The sequence below is a fragment of the Neomonachus schauinslandi genome, chromosome 5 (assembly GCF_002201575.2).
Source record: "Neomonachus schauinslandi chromosome 5, ASM220157v2, whole genome shotgun sequence".
Taxonomy (NCBI): Eukaryota; Metazoa; Chordata; class Mammalia; order Carnivora; family Phocidae; genus Neomonachus; species Neomonachus schauinslandi.
Window position 1 is genome coordinate 9,776,871 of NC_058407.1, and position 13,211 is coordinate 9,790,081.

The 13,211-nt window shown below is 61.8% G+C and overlaps 1 protein-coding gene and 1 long non-coding RNA gene across 2 annotated transcripts; both read left to right on the forward strand.

Annotated features, from left to right (window-relative positions):
- The first annotated feature begins 8,889 nt into the window (after positions 1-8,889).
- LOC123324892 lies at positions 8,890-11,452 on the forward strand. Its single transcript, XR_006540093.1, has 3 exons — positions 8,890-8,925; positions 9,910-10,054; positions 11,430-11,452. It is a non-coding gene; the product is annotated as an uncharacterized LOC123324892 (long non-coding RNA).
- A 1-nt stretch (position 11,453) lies between these two features.
- Positions 11,454-12,358, forward strand: LOC123324891 (DNA dC->dU-editing enzyme APOBEC-3G-like; the record flags this gene model as incomplete). Its single annotated transcript, XM_044915797.1, has 2 exons — positions 11,454-11,709; positions 12,219-12,358. Coding segments are annotated over 2 exons (396 nt in total), but the record flags the coding sequence as incomplete, so codon positions are not given.
- Positions 12,359-13,211: the final 853 nt, after the last annotated feature.

Genomic DNA, 13,211 nt, shown 5'->3' on the forward strand with positions numbered 1-13,211 from the left:
CCCGAAAGCCTCAAGGAGTGACCAAGGGCAGAGGAGGTCGGGGGAGGGTGCGACCTCTCTGGGCAGCAGGGACCAGCAAGGCGGGAGGCGAGAGGACAGGCGTCCGGCCCTGGAGGAAGGCCCCGGCCCAGGACCCAGAGCCCCCGGAGGGCAGGCTCCTGGGCAGCCCCACCCTGAGCCCCCCTCAGCAGCCAGCAGGGGCGGGGCCTGGCCCGGGCTGCCTGGGGCCAGCTGGCTGAGACCCCTGCGCACCTGCACCCACCGGGGGCCGCGGGGGACGGGCGCATCTGGTCTGAGAAGCCGCAGCAGGGCCTTCATCCCTGGACCTGCCAAGGGAGGAGGACAGACACGTGCTGAGCTACCCTTAGGAGCCCACCACCCAGTGGATGATTGCAAACTGGACGTGGAGCGTTTCGCCCCCATTGCCTGCAGGGGAAAAGAAAGGCTCCCAGAGGGAGTGGGACTTGGCCAGGACCCCACAGGCATGGATGGATGTGCCGGGATGGGGGGATGCAGGCCTCCCACCGGGGCGGCCACCAGTGCTCTTTCTGTTCCTGAGCCCTGGCTGGCCGTTTGTCCTCTCGGGGCTGCCCCTCTGCCCAAATGACTCCCCCATTCCGGCTTCTCTTCGACCCACCCCCACCCGCCCCCCGCCATCCTGGCCCAGTGCCCCCTCCCTGAGGGATGTGTCTGTCCCGGGGTTAGCTGGGCCAACCGGGGCCTGAGTCACACCCTGGCTGCCTGCACCGAGAGCCACCGGGTTGATCACCCTCCCAGGCTGTCTAGTCTCATCCTGACAGTGGAAACCTCAGCACCGTGTCCCCTCCTTCTCGGGTGGGCATCCCTGGTCCCGGAGAGACGGGAAGGTGTCCTCCCCGTACCTGCACTGAGGCCCCGCCCATGTCCTCCATCCTCTAGCCCCAGTGCCCTCTAGCCCTGACACCGTCCCCCGGGGCCCAGGCGGTCTCTGGGTTGTCCTGCCTGCTGCCCATACTTCCCAGCTCCCAGCCTCCGCACACAACAGACCACACACACCCAGCAGTCTCCAGCCCTCCTGATCCCTACCTGGACCGGGGCTGCCGAGCCCAGGCCTGGGCCCCCGAGGATTTCCCCAACACGGTCCTCAGCTCTCGCCTTCCAGGGGGGAGGATGTGGCCCTGATGCAGGCCAAGCTCTCCTCCAGGACCCCCGAAGTCTCTCCAGTCACTCACCCTGCTCGAGTGAGTGCTGCCGGTGCCCCCCACATCGTAGGGTTCCGTGGAGGGACCCCTGTGCGCCAAGCCCCGTGCTGGGCGCAGAGGCTGGCTCCAGGAGTGTGGGGTCCTGCTGCACAAGCCCCTGACCCTGGGAGGCCCTCGGAGGGCAGAGCCCCCCCCATCTGCCCCCTGCCTTCCCAGGGGGCTCCCGCAGCCAGAGCGCCAGCATCTCTCTGGGCTCAGCCTGCATCGCTGGCTCTCCTGAGCAAAGGTGCCCCTCAACCGTGCTGCAGCGTTTTGTGGGGAGACCAACGGGGGCTCCGTGGCAGGGAGGGCACTTTGCTCCTGCCTCCCCGGGGGCAGTCTCCCTACCAGGCCAGCTCCTCTGCCAGAAGCTCTGAGGTCTCCAGTTCTGGAATGTTCCCCGGCACCCCCTCCTTCGCGGCTCCCCTGACCCCGGCCTGGCCTGATCCCCCCGCACTGTGTGCCGCCTGCCTACGGCCTGGCTGTCCCCTCTAGTGCAGGCAACACTGGCCCAGCGTGTCTCCACGTCCGGGAGCCAGTTTTGCAGTGAGCGACCAGAACACAGGCGTAAGAGGATCCTTGTCCGGGGAAGACCAGAGGGCACGTCCTGGGTCACAAGGTTTTGCCCTTCTCCTGAAGCTTCCGTCTTGAGTCACCGGTCTGAGTCTCGGCGATGAGCGGCAGGAGCACGAGGAGACCACCTGGGACGTGGGTGGGCCTCCCTTCTCTGTTCTCGCGCCCCTTGTCCTTCCCGAAGGACCCCCGCCCGACATCCTCCCACACACACTCCCGGAGCCTGACTCCCTGGCGCAGGCAGAGGCCCAGGGCCTAGTGCGCTCCCTGGCCGGGTCTCCCCGAGGCCAGGGGAGGACATGCTTTGGTCGAGGCCACAGTAGGGCCTGGTGGTGAACTCTGGGTCCAGGAGTAGCCCTTGACACTCCTGACGTGGCCATGACCTAGAAACACGCAGGCCCCGAGGCCAGAAGCAGGAGGGGGGCCATCCTGTACTCCATGGGGAATGACAGCCCCTCTCCCCCAAGTCTGCCTCTGGAACACTGAGTGAACATGTGAAGAGATCCCTACGGGAGTCCCGCTAGAATTCTCCCCCAAAGCGTGCGACGCTCCCAGAAGGGAAGGGAGGGCCTGGGTCCCTCGTGAGAGCGGATCTGTGTCCCACCCCTTACCCCCCACCCCCAAACCCCGGGCAGGTGCAGGCCATGCCAGGACTTATCCTGTTCCCCTGTCAGGAAACCTGGGAACAGGGCGGTCTGCCCCGGGGAAGCCCAGACTGGGGTCAGAGACACAGACTGAAGCCAGGGGACCCCGGGGAGGGTGCACACAAGCCGGCTCAGCCTGGGTTTCTCTGGGACTCTGGGAATGGAAGGTCCCGTTAGTGTCTGGACTCCAGGCCACGCTGCTCTGGATGAGGTCCCAGCCCTGCCCCTCTGAGGGTGGCCTCCCCTCCGTAGAGCCAGGGGCGAGGACAGACTGCCTGTGCCCAGCCCAGGATGGAGTAGTGTTCCCAGGCTGTGTCATGTCCCCTTCCCAGCACCTCCTGGTGGTCCCTGGGTCATGGGCAAAGCTCCGGGACCGGGGTCCTGGGGAGTCAGGGCCCTGGGGAGACCAGGCCCTGGGGAGTCGGGGATTGGGTCTTCCTGGATCCTACCCTCTGTAAACACCGGGTGTGGGGATCCTTCTCCCCGTGTGAGACAATCTGTCCTCTAGTGACTGCATTGTGGATTTTTTGGTGACTAGCTTTTAGCAACAGACGTGGGGATGCTGTCAGAGTCCAGAAAACAAAAACAAAACAAAAAAGGAGTGATTTGATGATGAGTTTTCTTCCAACAACTACTGGTTGGGAAATGTGGACATCCCCTGCTTGCCTGCCTTGGTGAGAATGCTCTAGGTGTGTCAGGGAAGCCCGAGGAAGTTCCTTTTTTTTAATGTCACTCTGTGTGTTTGTTTGTGTGTGTTTATCTTTTGATTCGGGGCAGCTGCCTGGGCACAGCTGTGTGCCAGGTCCCACATTTGTTTGTGTATATGGGAGGCCTGAGTTCCCAGAACAGCTTGGTGAAACCACGAGCTAAATCAAGCATAAGCCTCTGGTCACAGAACCAGGAAGCAGTGTCACTGGCCTTGGGGACAGACCCAGAAATTAAGCCACAGCCTTGGCCCCCCGGTGGCCCCTGCCCTAGATCTGTCTCAGTTCTGGGCACTCCCCTTCTCTGTGGCTCTGTCTCTTGGGGGTTGCTCCTCTCCCCTGCCCCCTCTCTGGGCACAGCCTTGGACACCCCATCCTTTCCCCTACTCCTTCCCCAGTGACTGGCCCCATCCTGAATCTCAGGGATATCCGCTCTGTTGGGGCAGCTGCTCACCCTGCCTTGGCCAGGCGGGGCTGCTAAGGTCTCAGCCAGAATGTCTTGGGGGCTGGGGGTGCACTGGGAATTGACTGATTTATTAAACAAGGAAAGCCCCTCTCTTTTTTTTTTTTTTATTAATAACATCACCATTTGTTGAGGAATAATGATCTCAGACATAATCTAAAGCACTTGACATTTGCTTTGCCATTTAACTGCCACATCAGCCCCCACGGTCCTTCATTGCCATTGTCCCTGTGTTTCAGGGGAGAAGCCCAAGGCCCCTGAGCATGGAGAAGCTGGAGCTCAGAGTGAAGTCCAGGGTCTTCTAACAGTAAAGCATCCCGGTAGAGACTCCACAAGGGAGCTGCTCAGACACTGGGGATGCAGGAGGTGCACATGGGGGACCACAGGAGGGAGGATCCACCCAGGAGACTAGAGGAAGGCGTCGGGATGGGGCTGCAGGTAAGGAGCATCAGCAGAGAGGTGAGCGGTGTGGCCAGAGCAGGACCAGAACCAGAAAGAAAGGTCTGGAGAGAGAGGTGGGGAAGGGGCTTGGGTGGGGGACACCCAGAAGAAGGGGCAGGTGATCAGGAGGGCTCAGAGAGGGGGAAGACAAATGGGGTCTTCAAATGAAACACCACTAGGAACCGTAAACGAGGCGGTCTCTCCTGGACCACTCTCACACTAGGTAACCACAGTTCCCCGGCGGACGCCAGGGTGTTAGGTTGGCCCTGTTCTCTTTGGCCCTGGGATGAGACCCAGTGCCTGGAGGCAGGCAGCCCTCCAGTCGCCAAGGAGAATGCCAGAGGACAAACACGAAGAGCTGAGATGGGGGAGTTGGGGGTCCAAATTCTGACAGCATCCCTGACTTTATAAAATGGAAATTTCTGTGTGGCAGGAAAGAACACCCAGGAACCCATGAGAGAACCCTCCCTCCGCAGCAAGTGAATCCCCAGATACTTCATCTGTACATTTTGGTGATTTCCCTCCCCTTCTGAGAGCCCAGGATGAAGGCCACATCCCTAGTTCCCAACATGGACCCTCCCATCACCCCCGAAGTCTGCACACACACGGACCACAACTGTAGGCACAGGAAAGGGAGGGGGGATAGATCCAGGAATGGATCCAGGAGCTCACAGACCCAAGGCCTAGGTCTCTATCCCTGGAGGAGAGGCTGTGAGAGAACAGAGCCACACCCTCACTGGCGCAGAGCTGGTGACAGCTACAGCTTTCTAGAATAACCTCAGGTTGTCAGAGCCTGAAACAGAAAGAGCCTCCAGACGCTTTCCTCAGAGAACTCAGAGGTGGGCATGGAAGGGCCCTGCAAGGTTCAATTTGTCTTGGGAGTGGGAGAAACTGGGGATGTTGGACGCATCCACAGCCTTTTCCTGCCTCCGTATCTGCATCTCTCTGAAGCAGGTGTACATTGGTAAAGTGAATAATATCAATAATATGAGTCAATCGGCCACCGTTCTTCTGTGTTGAGGGTCCCCAGTGCAGAGCAGAGTCAGGACTCCAGCCCAGGAGGAGGCCCGGAACAAGCACTGGTAGCCAAGGGCAGAAACAGGAGGATTCTGAGCAGGGAGAATGTGCTGAAGGAGAAAGGGAAAGGGACGCCAGCGTGTGGCTCATACCAGCCTACGTCTTACTCCCAGGCTGAGCTGAGCTGGGCATCGTGCCTCTGTTGCCGGAACAGGATAAGTCCTGTGAGCCTTGCAGGTGCATCACAGTAGGTGTTTCCCTCCTCCGGATATCCCTGGGACCTCAGGACACACAATTATGACAAAAGCCTGGCGTCCCATACACTGTGCCCGAGCAAACTGGCCCGACCACGCCCAGCACAGATACTCCTGCAAGCACGGACATGACAAAAAGGAACCACCCTAGGGCTACCAGACACACCCAAGGGCCTATCTGGGTTCAGACCAAAGTCAGAGTGTTGAAACTTCTCAAGGGGTAGTTGTTGGAAGAAAACTCATCATCAAATCACTCCTTTTTTGTTTTGTTTTTGTTTTCTGGACTCTGACAGCATCCCCACGTCTGTTGCTAAAAGCTAGTCACCAAAAAATCCACAATGCAGTCACTAGAGGACAGATTGTCTCACACGGGGAGAAGGATCCCCACACCCGGTGTTTACAGAGGGTAGGATCCAGGAAGACCCAATCCCCGACTCCCCAGGGCCTGGTCTCCCCAGGGCCCTGACTCCCCAGGACCCCGGTCCCGGAGCTTTGCCCATGACCCAGGGACCACCAGGAGGTGCTGGGAAGGGGACATGACACAGCCTGGGAACACTACTCCATCCTGGGCTGGGCACAGGCAGTCTGTCCTCGCCCCTGGCTCTACGGAGGGGAGGCCACCCTCAGAGGGGCAGGGCTGGGACCTCATCCAGAGCAGCGTGGCCTGGAGTCCAGACACTAACGGGACCTTCCATTCCCAGAGTCCCAGAGAAACCCAGGCTGAGCCGGCTTGTGTGCACCCTCCCCGGGGTCCCCTGGCTTCAGTCTGTGTCTCTGACCCCAGTCTGGGCTTCCCCGGGGCAGACCGCCCTGTTCCCAGGTTTCCTGACAGGGGAACAGGATAAGTCCTGGCATGGCCTGCACCTGCCCGGGGTTTGGGGGTGGGGGGTAAGGGGTGGGACACAGATCCGCTCTCACGAGGGACCCAGGCCCTCCCTTCCCTTCTGGGAGCGTCGCACGCTTTGGGGGAGAATTCTAGCGGGACTCCCGTAGGGATCTCTTCACATGTTCACTCAGTGTTCCAGAGGCAGACTTGGGGGAGAGGGGCTGTCATTCCCCATGGAGTACAGGATGGCCCCCCTCCTGCTTCTGGCCTCGGGGCCTGCGTGTTTCTAGGTCATGGCCACGTCAGGAGTGTCAAGGGCTACTCCTGGACCCAGAGTTCACCACCAGGCCCTACTGTGGCCTCGACCAAAGCATGTCCTCCCCTGGCCTCGGGGAGACCCGGCCAGGGAGCGCACTAGGCCCTGGGCCTCTGCCTGCGCCAGGGAGTCAGGCTCCGGGAGTGTGTGTGGGAGGATGTCGGGCGGGGGTCCTTCGGGAAGGACAAGGGGCGCGAGAACAGAGAAGGGAGGCCCACCCACGTCCCAGGTGGTCTCCTCGTGCTCCTGCCGCTCATCGCCGAGACTCAGACCGGTGACTCAAGACGGAAGCTTCAGGAGAAGGGCAAAACCTTGTGACCCAGGACGTGCCCTCTGGTCTTCCCCGGACAAGGATCCTCTTACGCCTGTGTTCTGGTCGCTCACTGCAAAACTGGCTCCCGGACGTGGAGACACGCTGGGCCAGTGTTGCCTGCACTAGAGGGGACAGCCAGGCCGTAGGCAGGCGGCACACAGTGCGGGGGGATCAGGCCAGGCCGGGGTCAGGGGAGCCGCGAAGGAGGGGGTGCCGGGGAACATTCCAGAACTGGAGACCTCAGAGCTTCTGGCAGAGGAGCTGGCCTGGTAGGGAGACTGCCCCCGGGGAGGCAGGAGCAAAGTGCCCTCCCTGCCACGGAGCCCCCGTTGGTCTCCCCACAAAACGCTGCAGCACGGTTGAGGGGCACCTTTGCTCAGGAGAGCCAGCGATGCAGGCTGAGCCCAGAGAGATGCTGGCGCTCTGGCTGCGGGAGCCCCCTGGGAAGGCAGGGGGCAGATGGGGGGGGCTCTGCCCTCCGAGGGCCTCCCAGGGTCAGGGGCTTGTGCAGCAGGACCCCACACTCCTGGAGCCAGCCTCTGCGCCCAGCACGGGGCTTGGCGCACAGGGGTCCCTCCACGGAACCCTACGATGTGGGGGGCACCGGCAGCACTCACTCGAGCAGGGTGAGTGACTGGAGAGACTTCGGGGGTCCTGGAGGAGAGCTTGGCCTGCATCAGGGCCACATCCTCCCCCCTGGAAGGCGAGAGCTGAGGACCGTGTTGGGGAAATCCTCGGGGGCCCAGGCCTGGGCTCGGCAGCCCCGGTCCAGGTAGGGATCAGGAGGGCTGGAGACTGCTGGGTGTGTGTGGTCTGTTGTGTGCGGAGGCTGGGAGCTGGGAAGTATGGGCAGCAGGCAGGACAACCCAGAGACCGCCTGGGCCCCGGGGGACGGTGTCAGGGCTAGAGGGCACTGGGGCTAGAGGATGGAGGACATGGGCGGGGCCTCAGTGCAGGTACGGGGAGGACACCTTCCCGTCTCTCCGGGACCAGGGATGCCCACCCGAGAAGGAGGGGACACGGTGCTGAGGTTTCCACTGTCAGGATGAGACTAGACAGCCTGGGAGGGTGATCAACCCGGTGGCTCTCGGTGCAGGCAGCCAGGGTGTGACTCAGGCCCCGGTTGGCCCAGCTAACCCCGGGACAGACACATCCCTCAGGGAGGGGGCACTGGGCCAGGATGGCGGGGGGCGGGTGGGGGTGGGTCGAAGAGAAGCCGGAATGGGGGAGTCATTTGGGCAGAGGGGCAGCCCCGAGAGGACAAACGGCCAGCCAGGGCTCAGGAACAGAAAGAGCACTGGTGGCCGCCCCGGTGGGAGGCCTGCATCCCCCCATCCCGGCACATCCATCCATGCCTGTGGGGTCCTGGCCAAGTCCCACTCCCTCTGGGAGCCTTTCTTTTCCCCTGCAGGCAATGGGGGCGAAACGCTCCACGTCCAGTTTGCAATCATCCACTGGGTGGTGGGCTCCTAAGGGTAGCTCAGCACGTGTCTGTCCTCCTCCCTTGGCAGGTCCAGGGATGAAGGCCCTGCTGCGGCTTCTCAGACCAGATGCGCCCGTCCCCCGCGGCCCCCGGTGGGTGCAGGTGCGCAGGGGTCTCAGCCAGCTGGCCCCAGGCAGCCCGGGCCAGGCCCCGCCCCTGCTGGCTGCTGAGGGGGGCTCAGGGTGGGGCTGCCCAGGAGCCTGCCCTCCGGGGGCTCTGGGTCCTGGGCCGGGGCCTTCCTCCAGGGCCGGACGCCTGTCCTCTCGCCTCCCGCCTTGCTGGTCCCTGCTGCCCAGAGAGGTCGCACCCTCCCCCGACCTCCTCTGCCCTTGGTCACTCCTTGAGGCTTTCGGGTAGGGCCTTTGGCTGAGCAGAGAAACCAAAACCTAAGTTGACCCCCGAGGACCTAGGGATGTGACAGCTGGCAGAGAAGTTCCTCCTACGTCAACACCCAGGAGGGTGGCATGCGTAGCCCGAGTCTAGGAAGGGTGTGTCCCAGTAATGCCAGTTCAGCCGCTTCCAGGAGCTCCGATGGCTTATAAGGCCCCTGGGTCCTTGAAGGGCACCCCAAGAGGACAGCATAGGCGTGACGAGGCCGAGAAGCCGCGGACACAGAGCCAGAGGTGGTGAAGGGACCGAGACATGGATGCGGGTGCAGAGGCCTGGGACAGGTAAGCCCAGCCCCCTGCATCACCCCGGCTCCTGAGCCCCTCCTCGGGGCTGTCTGATGGGGACTCGCCACTCCCTCAAGGTCTCCTCCTGGACCCCTGCGGGCTCCTGCTCTTCGTTGCCTCCTTCCTGCTGGCCCGTCCCAGGCCCACCGAGCCCCGTCAGCTGATGCCCAGTCTGCTTGTCCAGCCAGCCTCCCCCAGGCTACCGGGGACTCATCCCTGACGGTCCCCATCCTTGGCTTCCGCAATCCCCTCGGGAATCTACTCTTTCCGCCTGGGGAATCCCTTCTGAACTGTGGGCCGGGAGGTCCCTTTTAGCTTTAAGATTTCAGTTTTGTAAAGGGTTTGTGGTATTTTCATGATTACAGAAGATCCCATGATTATTTAAGAAGAATAGGCTCTGGTGTTCTCTTTTCGGCAATTGTCCCACACGGGCATGCGTTGGCCCCGACGTACCCCGTGGCGCGGGATAACCGTGAAGTCAAGGGGGGAAAGCCCCAGGGTGTCCCTCCACGTAGGGGAGTAGGTCAGCGGGGATGGGATGGGATGGGATGGGATGGTGAGGCCAGGAGAGGGGATGAGAGCCTACCCTGGGCACAGGGAGAGGCCCCAGCAGAGGGTCTGAGCGCCCTGGGCGGCTCCTGGGGGTCATCTGACAGAGCATTGGGCTGACCTCCCCGGGAGCTCCCGGAAGGGGTCACAGAGGGAGGCTGGGGGGCTCCAGCAAAGCCAGCGGAAGCCCGTCCTCTGTGGGTCTGGCCGGTATGTGGGGTGCAGGGGGAAGGGGCATGGGGCAGAGGATCCAAAGAAACCAGCCAAAGGCAATGAGCCCAGGAGAAATAATTTAGATTTTCAAAGATCGAAGTCTCTTCAGTTTTTATGTAAAATCTCTCTTCTATTCCAAACATCCATCAGCAAGAGGACTCTCGATACTCCAGGGGGAGGCCGTGTCTTTCAGCCTCTCCCCCACCCCTTTGTCCATAGACACCTACTGGATGAGGACACCTTCACCGAGAACTTCCGCAATGATAATTGGCCGCCCAGGACCTACCTCTGCTACAAGGTGGAGCGTCCCGATCCGGGCTCCGGGGTCCCTCTGGGCCAGGACAAGGGCATCCTGTGCAATAAGGTGACCAGCCCAGCCTGACCGCAGCTCACACGGCCTCCCGATCCTGGGGCGTTCAGGGTAGAAGCTTCTGGGTGGACCCGGGAGGGTCTCACCCGTGTCTCCCCTTCGGTCCCCACAGCTGCCACACCTTGGCCTGGAGTCAGGTGGGGACTGTTTCTGCTGTGGTTGCTGGCTTGGAGCCACACGTCAGAAAGCAGTCACGGTGTCCCAGGGCCTGGCACCGTCAGCCCCTGTCACCCCAAGGCCCGGGCTCAGCCTCTCCCACCCGCTGTGCCTCTGAGGAAGGGTTAGGACAGAGCAAAAGGCTTCTGGACAAGGGGTCAGCTTCTTCCCTGGCCCCTGCTTGGGGCAGCTGCTGGCCACAGAACCCGAATTCCGTTGGCTCTCGACTCTCCCCCTGGTCACCAGCGGGGGCCCTGGCAGGACCCCTGCCCACTGCTGGAGATCCTGCCAAAGGCACTGCTCCCCACTCCGGCATCACCCGGGGACGCCCCCTCGGTCCCCGAGTCCCCATCCCACTCCGCCCACGTGTCTGCGCTTGCAGCGGTGACCTGACTTGCTCCCAGTCCCTGCTTGCCGATCCTTCCCTGGACAGGTCGGACCCATCTCCACAGTCCCATGAGTCCGGACAATGACATTCATCCCGTGACCCAGGCGCACCTCTCCGCTGGGCGCCCCTACCCCATTCCTCTCCGCACGGTGAGCCCGTTGGCTCACCCGCGGGCTCAGCGCAGGGTGAGGCCCAGAGCAGAAGCTTGTGGAAGTGCTGGTGCGCAGATGGGAGTGGGGTTCGGTGGGGGCGGATGGAGACAGGGGTGGACGCCTGCCTGGAGGAAGCACCCGCTTCCAGGGCATCAGGCCGGTGACCTTGGAGCTCTCCTGGCCTCCTCTCTCCCGTCCTGGGGCTCTTCTGCTGCTGTCTGCAGGGCCCCCACTAGGTGAGGGTCCCGAAGGCCCTTCCCTTGGGCACAAGTTTAGAGAGCTCCAGAAACTCAGTGGTCAAGTTGAATCATAGTTTAAAGCAGTCGTTTAAAAGTCAAACTTCCTGCAAATCCCAGGAGAAATGAAATCACAACCATTTAAATGAAGACCCGTCAGGTCCAGCGCGGTGCAGAGCCCTAGTGAGCAGAGGCAGAAGGCAGCGTGCTCAGCACCGCTCATCGGGCCCCTGGGAAACTGTCCGCCTAGCTTGTCTGCCAGTGGTGGGGACCCCGGATCCTGGGGATACTGCCCTGGAACCCCAGTCATCTCCATGCTGAGAAGGGCTCCCCCTCTATTTTGTGCCTGAGGCCAGCACCCCCCTGCCTCACCCTGGTCCCACCTCCCCCATGTTCACCGCCAATGACAGAAGCCCTTCCTGCTCTTCTGTGCTCAGAGGGCCCAGAGACCCGAGCCCCCCTGCCACGCGGAGTCCCGCTTGCTGGAGCAGATCCAGTCCTGGGACCTGGACCCGAAGCTCCACTATGGGGTTACCTGCTTTCTCTCCTGGAGCCCCTGCACTGACTGTGCGCAGGACATGGCTCAGTTCCTGAAGGAGAACAGCCACGTGAGCCTGAGCCTCTTCGCCTCCCGCCTCTATACCCTCGGACACTATGACGAGGGCTTGCGCACCCTGAAGAGGGCTGGGGCCAGCATAGCCATCATGACCTCCAGGGGTCAGTGTGGGCCTCCCCGGGGGGTGGGGGGGGGCAGAGGGCAGAGAGAGGCCCGACGGGGGCGGGGGGCTGCTATAGGGGGGGTGGGCAGGAGTAGCGTCCCTGGCGGTAGCCCCTGTTGGCCGCCTGCAGAGGGGAGGCTAGAGCCTGGACAGCACAGGACAGCAGGGTCGGTGGGAAGAGAGCCGTCAGGGCAGGACAGGTGTCTCCGCAAGGGGAGGGAGAATGGTGGGCCGACATGGCAGAGAGACTTGGGGCTTCCAGGAAGAAGGGAAGTCAGGCTGGCTGAGGTTCCAGGCTGAAGGAAGAGTCCCGGGGGTCAGGGGAGTGCTGGGGGAGGAGAGAGCGCGGGGATGTGGTTGGGAGGAGCAGGGTCTGTGCCTGAGAGTCAGACACCCTGTGGCCCCCCCCCCCCCCCCCCCGCCCCCCCCCCCCCCCCCCCCCCCCCCCCCCCCCGCCCCCGGCCCTCCCCAGAGCCCAGCTCACGGCCCTCCCCCGCCCCGCTGCAGAGTTTGAGCACTGCTGGAACGCCTTCGTGCACCACAAGGGAAACCGCTTCCAGCCCTGGCCGGGTCTGGACACGGAGAGTCAGAAATTCTCTGAGAAACTGCAGGGCATTCTCCGGGTGAGGTTCCTCCCTCCCTCCCTGCCACCTCCCCTGCCCTCCTCCCTCCTCTCCCCTCCCTGGCTTCTTGCTGCCCCTCTCAGAGCCTCCACTGGGTTCCCTGCTCCCTCCTGGGAGCCGGCTCCACCCCTCCCGCCCCTCCTGCCACACTCCTCTGCTCCCTCACCTCCCTGTGTCCCCTCCCTTCCCCATCTCTGTGGCAGCCAGACCCCTTCTCTGTTCCCTCTGCCCACCGGTCTCACGGCCCGCCCCATGCAACTGCACCTTCTCCTCCTGGAGCAGGGAGCCTGAAGGATGGACCTCAGTCTGGCTAAAGACCACAAGACACCTCTGTGAACCGCAGAATAAAACACTTCCTCCCAAGAAATGCAAACTTGCCCTCCACCACCATCTCCAGATTGATGCAAAGAAACCCGCAGAAGGCAATGAGTCCAGAAGAAGTTGTCTTTAAAAACAAAATCTGAGTAGATTTATTTGTCATGGAAACTCTATCTTGGGTTCCAAAGATACATGATTAAGATCGCACTCATCGCTGTCAGAAGAGTTTTCAATTTTTATTTATTTATTTATTTATTTTAATTTTATTTATTTATTTATTTATTTGAGACAGAGAGAATGAGAGACAGAGAGCACGAGAGGGAGGAGGGTCAGAGGGAGAAGCAGACTCCCCGCCGAGCAGGGAGCCCGATGCGGGACTCGATCCCGGGACTCCAGGATCATGACCTGAGCCGAAGGCAGTCGCTCAACCAACTGAGCCACCCAGGCGCCCGAGTTTTCAATTTTTAGAGAAGTAATTACTTTACTCGATTTCAAGTGCAGAGCCATGAAAGGGAATCTTAAGGTTCTTCTACCAAAGGTTCTCTCTGGCAATGTGTCA